This window comes from Nyctereutes procyonoides, unplaced genomic scaffold (assembly GCF_905146905.1).
Source record: "Nyctereutes procyonoides isolate TBG_1078 unplaced genomic scaffold, NYPRO_anot_genome, whole genome shotgun sequence".
NCBI lineage: Eukaryota > Metazoa > Chordata > Mammalia > Carnivora > Canidae > Nyctereutes > Nyctereutes procyonoides.
In genome coordinates this window covers 293,302-305,843 of record NW_026575153.1, presented here as the reverse complement: position 1 = coordinate 305,843, position 12,542 = coordinate 293,302, and the positions used below count along the sequence as shown (strand labels likewise).

Genomic DNA, 12,542 nt, shown 5'->3' with positions numbered 1-12,542 from the left:
ATATTGCAGTCTTAAAACAATGTTCTAAATTTCCAGAATCATCTTTATCTGTTATTTATATATTTAAGGCAAATATGTTCTCAAGAGTTTTCAACTTAAACTTATTAAAATCAGTAGAGAAAAAAGTATTAAATTAAAAAATAAGAGTGAGTTATAATAAAGGGACCTAGTAATAATTTATTGGCCTAGAAATTAAAAATAACTTTTTCTTATAAGAAGGAAAATTTTTAAAGAAAATTGTTCAAAAAATTACCAATTATTAAAGAAAACAAATGGTGTGTTGGGAAGAAAAAAACATTATACACTCAGTTCTCAATAGGAAAGTTACCTTCCAGTACGGCATATGTATAGGAAAGTTACCTGAAAGGTAACCTATGATATATTAATTTGAAATTTCAGGCAATACCTGAATAAACATCATTATCAAATGTTTTCCTTTGACATAGAAAATAATTTGCTATAAAATGACTGTGAGAAAGTATAAATATAATTTATAAAATATTATGAAAGAAAAAGATCAGCTTTAAATACTAGAAAGACTAGTAAATATATCTTTATGATTTTTGTATCACAAAATAAAAAGATAACATTAGATTTACTGGCATTATTATTTGTAAATACCATTTAAGTCAGTTTTTAAAAGTAGGGCAGAAGGATTCAGTTAATGATTTAATATGATAATATGATCAGAGTATGAACAGCTATGCCACCTAACTTATGAAGACTGATAGCTTACTAAGACTTGTTTCAAGACACTCCTTTACTGTGCCCAATTACCCAAAATAAAGAAGTCATAAACTTTGCCCAATCCCAATCAATTCCCCAATTTTAAGACCTGTCTTACATTATACAGCCCAGGTCCTAAAATATCATAAGTCCTTTGACTTGCACCTTCTGAAAAACTATTAAAACTATCTAACAGATTTTCCCTTTTCGAACTAAATAAAATTCTCATTGCTTAATCAGCAGGAATTAGTAGTGGTCTTTTGGGGGAATCAATAGCCAATAAGTAAAATAACAATTCTTTCATCATTTGTTTCCTTTTCTTTTTATCCTGCTGTTATATTATGAATCTGCTTTGACAGAATGCCAAAAAATTATTTAGATTATGACATTTTAAATAAGTAGAAAAGCATACGTTCAAGAAAAATAAACTTGTCATTAACTAACGCAAAAAACAATATTCACTGTGGTTTGCATTGGGTATTAACTCTTAAATTATTTGCTATAAGTCACTATAAAATATTTCACTTTTAATAGTAGAATGAGAATGGGAGACTTATTCATCCTAGATGGGGAATTAAGGCTGACTGTGATGCAATTTTTTAAACTTGCAGATTTATTTAATCCTCCTTCTTATAATCTGAAGGCCACAATCTAAAAGAATCCTGTATTTGTTATGAATTTAAACTACAGCATCTATAATTATTAAAAGAAGATAAAAGATCTATAAATGATATTACTGGATAAAGATGTTATCTTCTGAGCTCTCTAAAAATTCATGATTGTAATAAGTACTTGAAAATCTCCATTTGTGTATGTGAACAACTAAGTTTTTTAAGTTGCAGGGATGTAAAAAAAAGTTATATATATATATATATATATATATATCAATCAATGCTATAGTGGACATTTACAGATAAATTGATAAATAATTCTTAAATCAATCTTTTAAAAAAATGTCAGAATGTATTCAAAAATGCCTTTCTGGGGCACTTGGGTGGCTCAGCCAGGTAAGTGTCAAACTCTTGATTTTGACCCAGGTCATGATCTAAGGGTCATGAGATTGAGCCCCATGTCAGGCTCATGCTGGGTATGGAGCCTGTTTAAGATTCTCTCTCTTTTTTTTGCTCTGCCCCCCCCCATGCTTTTTCTCTCTATAAAAAATAATAAATAAATAAATAAATAATAAATAAATAAAATTTATAAAAATGCCTTCCTCAGGCAAAAGATTTTGATTAGCCAGTAATATGAGTAAAACATATGGAAAGGACTTTAATGTAGAGATCTTCAGTACTTTCTGGAAATTATCCTATTCTTTTGTTACTAATAAAAAATATATATTATTGACAAACCTCATAAGTCGCTGGACCAGGAGTAATCTCTTTGGAATCTTTAAAACGCTTTGATGCTTTAACAAATAAGGGTATGGAGCAAGATTTCTTTAAAACAGGATCGTATGTTGCAGGCCCTAAGAGCAAATAAGTGTAGAAAATAAAAGTATGTTAAAATTATTGATTTGGGTCACATTATTCTTAGATATGTGCTCCTAATGTATAATTTTAGCATCAAACAATCTTGGACTCATTCTTTTTGAATGCTTAAAACCATCCAGGTTAGGGTTTTGAAATATAATAAGCACACAAAAAAGTGATATTTGTTCATCTAATAATTAAATGTAATACAGAAGTGTTTTCTCAAAAAGGAAAATAGTACCCCCTCAAGATACATACATAGTGAAAAAGATACCCAATTCTTTTATTTCCTAAAAATTCATTCATATGTTCAGCAAAGATGCAGTATAGAAAATGCATTTCGAAATATGAATAAGACTTAAAGAAGCAAAAAAAGTTATTTAACAGCATTCTGGGCACTATACATGATAGAAGTCGAGGTACAAAGATGGAATTCACATGGAACAATTGGATATAATGAACAAACTGGTTGAATGGAATAGGGCCTAATCCCAAATAATGATTTTGTACTAGAGCCAATAGGTTTCAAATTGTACTCTAAAGTACCCTCAGAATTACACATTAGTGCCCAGGAAACAATGTATTGGTAAAGCACAAGTAGAAGCCTGAATTATTTTCATTCAAAATAGCTCTGAATTTACTCTTCTTTGAATCCTACATACTTTTTTAACTAAAATTGTCTAATTAATTTTTTTAAAGCATTTTGAGGGGCACCAGGTGGCTCAGTTGGTTAAGCATCCCACTTTTTGTTTTGGCTCAGGTCATAATCTCATGAGGCCTGGAATGGAGTCCAGCAGCAGCAGCAGGTATCTGCTTGAGATTTTCTCCCTCTGCCCCTTTCTCCACTCTTGCATGCATGCACTCTCTTTCTAAAATAAATAAATAAATCTTTAAAAAATAAATAATTTATTTATTTTAAAAAAGCTTTTGGAAGCTACTTCCACAGGCAGTGGGTAGCTCTTGGGTTTTAGACCAAAGGAGATTCACGAGAAAGAGGTAGTTTATGAAATAAACTTTGGTAGTACTTTTATAGGGTGGGATGACTTGGTGGTTTGTTTTAAGGACACTAATAAGTGGTTTACTAACATTGGTAAGGGAAAGGAAGAACAACTCAGAATATTTTCTAAGAGATGCAATAAATATTTAATATGTATAGTGACTGGAAGAAGTTAAAAATGAGTAATGGCGAATAAAAAGGCAATACTGTGACAAAAATAAGAAAACACAAAAGAGAAACCACTGAAGAGGAACATCATGTGTTTGTTTTGAACCTGTTAGGACTGAAAATATGGCAGAATATCCAAAAAGAAATGTTCAGAGGACAACTTGAGATACATAACTGAAACATGAGAAAGATGTCCTGAAGAAAAGGAAAGGAATTATTCACACAGAGGTGAAAGTTGAGGTATTTCTAAGTGAAAGAGCATGCACAGGGAAAACTGAGTAACTGAGGACTGAAACTTGGAGGTTCTGCATAAAGGAAGGCAGGGGAAAAGTCAAAGAAGGAAATAGTCTAGTGATCAGAATATGGCTAGTACAACATCATAGAAAGAAAATAGGGAGAGGTTTTTTTCTTGTCTCTATTCACATGTTAGCCAATACTTATTGAGTATCTGTCGCATGCCAAGCCTATATTTCCAGAGAGTGATTAGAGGCCTACTATATCAAATGTTGCAAGAGGAGACTTCACAGACAGGTAACCTGGGAGCATCTGGAAGAGAGATGATAGATGAAACTAAATTAGAGGATTAAAGAGAGTGTGAGGAGATGAAGCAACAACATGAGCACAGAATACTGACAATGGACATAAACAGTGAAATAGTAGATATAAAGATGTTAATAGAATACAAAATAATGCATCCATCTCACTAGTACATATGCATTTAAAAATTACAACTTTCAAGAATAGATCCCTGCAGATGTTTTCAAATCTAAAATATTTTAGAATTGATAAATTCACATGAAGCATTTTAAGGCTTTAGCTTTATTAACATAGGACACTTCAAAATTTACAATGAAAGATGACATTTGGCTCTAGTTCAATCATTCTAACATCAACTCAATTAATAGGATAGATTTCCAAAATTATAAAGCCTTTGTAGGAACCTGCTATGAACTGAAAGTTTGTGGTCCCTCAAATTCCTATGTTAAAACCCTAATCTCCAATGTGATGGCATTTGGAGATGAGACCTGCAGAAGGTATTTAGGGGGGCACCTGGGAGGCTCTGCCTTTGGCTCAGGATTCTGGGATAGAGCCTCATACAAGGCTCCTTGCTCAGTGGGGAATCTGCTTCTCCCCCTACCCCTCCCCTCTGCTCATGCTCTCTCTCTCTCTCTCTCAAATAAATAAGTAAAATCTTTAAAAAGAAAAAGAAGAGAAGGTAATTAGGTCACAAGAGTGTAGCCCTCATGATGGGATTACTGCCCTTCCAAAGAGACACAAAAGAATTAATTTCATTCTCCCTCTGTCTCTCCTATGTATGCAGATATCTACCTGCAAGCTAGGAGGAAGGCCCTCACTAGGAATCAAATATCACTTTGAATTTCCCAGACTCCAGTAACTGTGAGAAATAAACTTGTACTATTTAAACTACCCAGTCTACAGTATTTATGTTATAATAGAATGGACTAAAACAGAAGCTCAAGTGTTTTGATCTACCAAAAGACAAAGTGTTGTAGCAAATGCCATCTTGCATTCCTGACTTTGGAATAATATAATTTCTATTCATAGGGCAGAGAAACAATGTACATATACATACATAATACCTTTACAAATAGATATATACAAACTAAACTACACATGGGAAAATGTATCAGTTACTGCAGCATACAGAAAAGAAGAGAAATTTATCATCAGGAACTGGGTGCATGATCCTACAGTCAATTAATTAAAAATTGCAGCTTTAACCATAAAGATGTATAATGGTTAACACAACAGGTAAGACTATTAGCCAAACTCTGTTGTATCAGTAAATTTCATTTTCAACAATGAAATGAAATATGGTCTATTCCCTGTCCTTACTATCATACTATAGCAACTGATAAATATTTACCTTCATGGTTATAACTCATTAAAAGAAAAGAAAATATTCAAATATAGTTTTAGTGGATTTCCTTTTATTAGAATTTCTTTGAGGAACATCAAGCAAAGTAAAACTCTCAATGTACATCTTACTGCATTTTAGCACTTAGTTTGCTTCAAGCTACAGAACATTAAAAAATGGTTTATTATAGTTGATCTTAAAATATATTTCCTTTTTTTAAAAGATTTTATTTATATATTCATGAGAGACACAGAGAGAGAGAAAGAAGCAGGGACATAAGCAGAGGGAGAAGCAGGCTCCAAGCAGGAAGCCCGATGCAGAACTCGATCCCAGGACCCCAGGATCACACCCTGGGCTGAAGGCAGATGCTCAACTGCTGAGCCACCCACATGTCCCTTAAAATATATTTCCAATTACATATGCCATTGCTTATATGATACAGGTCAAAGACTTATACTGCTTTACCAGCTCTGATTCACAGATAGATTATGCAGAAATTATCTTCTATTTATTTACCAAATGCCACATTTTAATCACAGGTAATGGAAGAAGAAAATTTATCATTCCAAATCAAACACCTATGAAAAGTCTGCCTGAATCACAACTATTATAGAATGGGAATTCAAGAGCAGGTGATTCTTATAATTACACATTTTCCAGCCCTGTGTCTGTCAACTGACTATGAAATGTCAACCAATGCTCTAGGGTAAAAATGGGAGAGAACAGGAACAATGAGTAATTTAAAATAAAAATCATTTTGGTACATTAGTGTGGATTCAGAAATAACTACTTCTATAAATAAAGCTACAAAACCTCAGATTAAGAAATGGCTCTCTTCATAACAAGATAAAATTTATATGTTACGCAGTCAGTTTTGCTTATGAATACCGAGTCTTTTCTTTTTTTCATGTTAAGCTGAAAGAAAACTACTGAAAAGTAAATATCCCACGTGTGAGCATGTCTTTAGGAATTAAAAAGCATCGAGGAAATTGTCATTAAAATGGACTGCATGGCTTTAAAATGTCATTTAGAGACTTGAGTTTTTATGGAACACATTTTCTCATGCTGATTTTATTATTCAGCTACGAATGAAATAATAGCTAAGACAAAAGATTAGTACACAAGGAACTATTATCATCATGTCAAAGCCACATTTAGTTTTACTGCTCTTCTTCTGCTTCTAAGACTTGATTTGATGAAATGGCACTTCAGATTATGACCAAACAGCTATTGTCCATCAAATTAAGCTTATAGGTGATGAGAAAAAACAGACAAATGTTTCAATAATGAATAAACTTTTAACCAAAATTCCATGTATGTCTTACCATCTTGTTAACATCTTTCAAAATCAAGATGGGAATTACATATTTTAAGAAATAAAACCTTAAATACTTAAGAATGACATCTTAAAAGTACTATAAATTATCCAAGAATTACTGCCAGCACAGTCCCTAAGAAATAGCCTACTATAATGCACTCCAACCTAAGTAGACTGAGAACTGCATCAATTGGAGTCTACCTAAATCATCCATCTGTTAAAATGTGTGTTCCTAACATTGAGTAAGGAGTAGGGCCATCACTGTTATGACATAAATACAAAATCAGATGGCTTTGGCTAACACTGAAATATATCTTCAGACAGCAGCGTATATTTAGCCAATGTACCTCTAAAACATTCTTATGAAATTCTTACCAAAATGTGCACCCATAAGCCCTATCAAATGAAGTCTTTAAACGGACCTGTAAAAAAGATATTTTCACTCTCTGATAAGTACATCATACAAATTTGAAAGACTTTCTTGTAAATGTAGGTATAATGCACTTTCTGTATGAATTTAGGAACCAAAGGAAGGAAGAATGATCATCTTTCACCTACTACCACTTTGAGTAGGTGGTATATAAATATGTAACACACGAGTTGTTTTCATTGATAAATGAACAAAATTATCAAATAATTAATGAAATATGAAGTTGTTTTCAAGGTAAAAACACCTCACAACTGGCTTGGCAGAGTAGCAAATTTTCCTTTCTTAACCAAATTTTGGGTTTTACATCCTGCTGTTCATATTTGAACATTTAGAGCTAGAATGCCAAGAAAATTACCTAAGCAAAAAAGTAGCATAAGTTTCAGCATATATTCCAAGTCCTCTTACATCACTATCATTATTTTAACCCTTAATTAAAGCTGAATTAGTAAGGTAGTCCCTCTGTGAATATTATATATAAAAATCATAATAATGCTATTCTTTGTAAAGCACATCATATCATAGATTAAGTGATATGGAGTTCCTTAAATATATATAAACATCAAATTTATTTTGAACATATGATTAATATTAAGCAAGCTAAATTTTTTAAGAAAGATATAGAAAATAAGTAATGATTTTTTTAAAACTGGCTAATTTTTTTTAAGATTTTATTTATTTACTCATGAGAGACACACACGAGAGAGAGAGAGAGAGAGAGAGGCAGAGACACAGGCAGAGGGAGAAGCAGGCTCCATGCAGGGAGCCTGACACGGGACTCATTCCCTGGTCTCCAGGATCACGCCCTGGGCTGAAGGCAGCGCTAAACCGCTGAGCCACCCAGGCTGCCCTGTTTGGCTAATTTTTAACACTTTAAAATGTAACTATTTAACATTTAACTTACTAAAAATTGTTAGGTTTCTAAGAGTGTTTAGATTTGAAACTTTCTCTGAATAGCTCTGCTATGATATAGCTAGACTCCCAGAGTTTAGAGTTTTCTGAAAGAGCCTAAGTGATTAATATAGTGACAAGCCAATTAAACAAAGGTTAAGATGTTTATTTGCAATTTAAATGAATAAATTTCTGTACCTTAAAACAAACATATCTTACTAAGTAAAATGGTTTTCATGCTTTGATGTGCAAATGTTTTATTTACATTCATCAGAGATTAAACAAAAACTATTATGTTAACCATTGAATATCTTAGAAAGCTTCTGGCTTCTTTTCAGTAAACTTAAATCTATACTTAGATTTAAATCTAGATAAGATGTTTTCCTTCACCTTACCAGTGTTCTCTGCTTACTCTGCTCCTGTGATCATGTAATATAAATATTCTCTAACTCTGTTCCCATACCTTCATGGAATAATAGCATGCTACTATGAGAATTAAGCAAAATTCTTCCCTTGCAAGCCTTCTCATCAACTACCACTAGTTAATTTTAACTAAGACAAGTAACAGTGGGATTTGTTTATATTAATGGTGTTTATTTCCAAATAGTAAGTGGTTTCCTCAACTAGCTTTAATATCCATGACGCAAAGGGCCTCCCGTAGCTTTGTACCTCTTTCTCCTCTGGCCTCTGGGAGAACTTGTACAATGGCTTGAAATATCAAGACTAAAAAAGAGGATCATATTCAGCACCATATATTTTAAATTAATCTTTCCCAAAGTGTAGTTCATGAACCATAGCCATCAGAATCACCTAGATTAGTGTCAGATTGTAGATTCTTTGGAGTCATGCCAAAATAATAAATCATATTCTCTGAAAACAGAACCAAGAAAATAAAAATTTAACAAATCCTACTGCTTTAGTCCTCTAAACCACTATTTAATATGTAGCAATTAGCAAATATATCTAAACATTAAATCTTTTTTCTCTCAAGAATTAGTTATCCACAGAAAAATAACCTTCTATAATTATAGATGAAACTATCATTTCTTTAGAACATATCTGACTCTCTTATGCCTCAGGGCCTGCTTATGGTAGAGCTTCAGTCAATGCCGATTGAGCTAAACTTAGTCAAATCAAAGAGTCTGTTAATGAGTCAACTAGAATCTACTCCTGTGACCTTAAGCATTTTAATTATTTTCTCTTCATTTTACTTTCTTCCCAAGAAATTGTCTATGGAAAAATGGATACCTTAAAGTCCTATTTCTATTTACAATGTGAAAATTATATTTAGATGATATTCACATAAATGTTTTTAAATGCATTTAGAATAACCATTGCTTGAGAGATTAGTAGGAGACTGGCAGTGTTAAGATAAGAAAGAGACTTAAGTCTCTTAGTTATGAATTCTGTTATGTAAGTCTCTTAACATAATTATGTATTCTGTTATGGCCATGTCACATTATTTCAATTTTGAAACAAATGCTCAGATCTTATTTCATGATCATGAAAGATGAAATTTTGTGAAGTATATTCACATATTTATTTTATTTTAGAGTATCATTTTCCAGAATAAAACATTAAAGATTTTATTTATTTATTTATTTATTTATTTATTTATTTATTTATTTATTTGAGACAGAGAAAGAGAGAGTGTGAGCAGGAGGTGGGGCAAATAAAAAGGTGAAGGAGGGAGAGAGAATCTTAAGCAGGCTCCACACCTAGCTCAGAGCCCAACGCAGTGCTCCATCCCAGGAACCTGAGATCATGACCAGAGCCAAAACCAAGATTTAGATAGTTAACCTACTGAGCCACCCAGGTGCCCCCATAATAAATCTTAAACCAAAATTTAAATTCAAGATTTCTGACACTAGCCATGTGACCTTCATAAATTCTCTAAAACTTGTTAAATTTTGGGTTCCTCCTGTATAGAAGGAGGATAAAATGGCCTGGAAAAGTTCCTCAAAGCCACACAATGAGTAAGGAGGCACCATTCAACCACTTAAAATCCTTGGATCCTCCCTCAAAGGAAGGAAAATAAAACCATTTAATTTCACAGGAAACTGAGTTAATATCGAATTTATGACTGGCTCTATGATTTTAATAACTCTTTTTCTACTTCACACTGCCTTCCTAATCTTTAGCTATCTCCAGTATTCTCCAAAAATACCAAATTTGCCAAAAAAAAAATCATCTTAATTAAATGAGAATGTTATGCTTTCACCTGAACATGATATTCCTCTAAAAGGTGAATAAGGTCTAGAAGATGGAATAAATTGGTCTTTATGATAAATTTAGGTATTCTGTTCATGGATCATTAATTCATTAGCATACCATAAGTGGATATAATTTTGATTTTACACCTATACTTTTAAATTTATAATAAGTACATACACATTTAAGGAAAACAAAAATATCACAATTCTAAAAATCAAGTTGCCTTCAAATCTCCATATTGTCACATCACTGGCTGTCAAGGATGCCACATCCTGCTACTTTCGAAACCTATTATAAACAATGTTTTTTTAAAAAATGGAGAGATAATGTTATTTTCCTAGAAACCAAAGAGCCCTGAGTCCCATCTTTTGGTGAAGGCTGCCTCTCTGTGGTAGGATACAATGTGTCATGTTCTCTGAAGGACTTGTTCTCTCTTACTTTGTTTTTTAACTGGTAGAAAAGATCTGTATAATATTCAAAAATACATAGATTTAAATACAGTGTTTTTACTATTTCTTTCAGAATGTTTTGGTTTCATATTTGGAAAGGTCTTGTACCCGGAGGAACTGCCTCACTCACCTAGAAAAGCATGCATAACATGGGATGAAAAGAGTATTCATGCAAGTAACAGAAATCAAGTAAAATAGGATTGCTCAAATAGAATGGTCATGTTTGCTGTCTTCTTTGAAAGCTAAACTCATTATTCACTTTACACGGAGTGACCTCTGCTGGTCAGAAAGACACACTTATTAATAGATAACGAACCTACCAGAAAGCAGCTGTTATCTTAATTTCCTAAAGGAATTACTTAAAAATACTAAGTGTACTATGATACAGGAAAATATCCTATTTCAAACACTTAAAGTCAAGTAGCTGAATATCAAGTGGATATCTTTTAAAAGCACTGATTTAATTGTTCTTTCCTCACTAATGTCTACTGTTAGCTGTAATGAAAGCATGCTTAAAAGGCCTTCTTATTATATTTAGGAAGGACATATGTTCTCTAATGATTTTTTTGAAGACTTGGTACTTTTAACCATAAGATGACTGAAAAATTAGCATCTGTACATTTTTTTTAACTGAAAGGAAAAAATCTCTCTAGATCATAAGTATGCAACTTGTTATATTTCAAAAACAAAGGATTTATTTAATTAAGCAATATTGTCACAGAAGTGGCATTTGCCTTATCTAGGATGGAACATACCCCCTCATCAGAAACAGTAAAAACTAATTAGAAGAAGATACCCAGAGGGTCAGAGTAAACATTTCAATAACCAATATCAAGCTGTTTTGTCGTTTTTGTTTGAGCCATAGGTATACCAAAAATCATCACTGAGAAAGTTGTGCAGATTCTTTTTTATTATTTTAATAGAGGTCTAAACCTTTGAGATGAAGTATACCAATAAAAACACCAAAGAAAGTTGCCTGCAAAAAATTTTGGTCAAGAAAATTATTATAATTCCTCATTGCTAATTATTGCAATATCCCCTTCCCCTCTTTTTTTTAAATCTGTTTAACAATGTCCAGAGGGAGAAAAAGAAACATATTTGGTCTCTGCTTCTGCAAATACTGAAATCTATTTATATGCAAATAAGCTATCCATTATTAGTATGAGAAGAGGCTTGTGCATAAAGGGAGAAATAAATTATCACTAGAAACCATTAATGAAATCTATTTCAAAACATAACATTTTACAAGAGCCCTCATTCATGTAATATTTGTTTAAGCCTCGAGGGGAAATAGTGAGTTGTACACTTAGATGAAACCTGATACTACATTATTTCCCATGCCAATTTGTTTCATAAAATGCATTTATTCTTTCCTTTGAAATGATTTGGTAATTGTAACTCCAATGAGTCCTTTTAAGAGAACTTTATCATTGAAGTCAGAGTCCTGTGTTTTAGTCATATAATTGCCAGACTTTTTAGGGGAGTTTATTTTTGCTCTGTTGCAATAATTGCTATTCCCTGAGGTTTAAAAACATTAACATTCATTTTCATACTCTTATGGTAGTAACATAAAAATAAATGAGTTTGAAGAAGACGGAATATGAGTCTTTCTGGAATAAGTTGAATTTCTTTAGAGAAGAATAAAATAAGCACTAATCAATACAGACTATAAAATAATTTCATATGCTTTGCCCATTTTTCTCTTTGGGTTTCTTGTTTTGTTTGTTTTTTACATAAACTTTAGTGTGTTTATCAACTCTTCAAAAAGTCCAACTAGAATGTGAAGTGGTATTGTCTTCTTAGTTAATTCCTAGCAACTCTATTCCTTTTGGAAGTTGTACTTATTTTTATTACTGGATATTAGAAAACAATGAAGCAAAATAAGGCATTGTATGAGAAAACTGAAGATGTTTGGAAATACAAAGTCATGCCACCATTTCAATAAAATGAAAGTCCAGAACTAATATACACCAGTCTAATAGGAAAATCAAAGCACACAAAAAG

At 32.2% G+C, this 12,542-nt stretch overlaps 1 protein-coding gene across 1 annotated transcript in view; it reads right to left on the bottom strand.

The window, feature by feature from the left end:
* Positions 1–2,063: 2,063 nt before the first annotated feature.
* STPG2 (sperm tail PG-rich repeat containing 2) overlaps positions 2,064–12,542 on the bottom strand; it is a gene marked incomplete at its 5' end in the record, with an annotated part of 297,860 nt that continues 287,381 nt past the window's right edge. The window contains one exon of the mRNA XM_055313262.1: positions 2,064–2,191. Within this exon, the coding sequence (XP_055169237.1) occupies positions 2,064–2,191 (128 nt within the window). The remainder of the gene's footprint in view (positions 2,192–12,542) is intronic.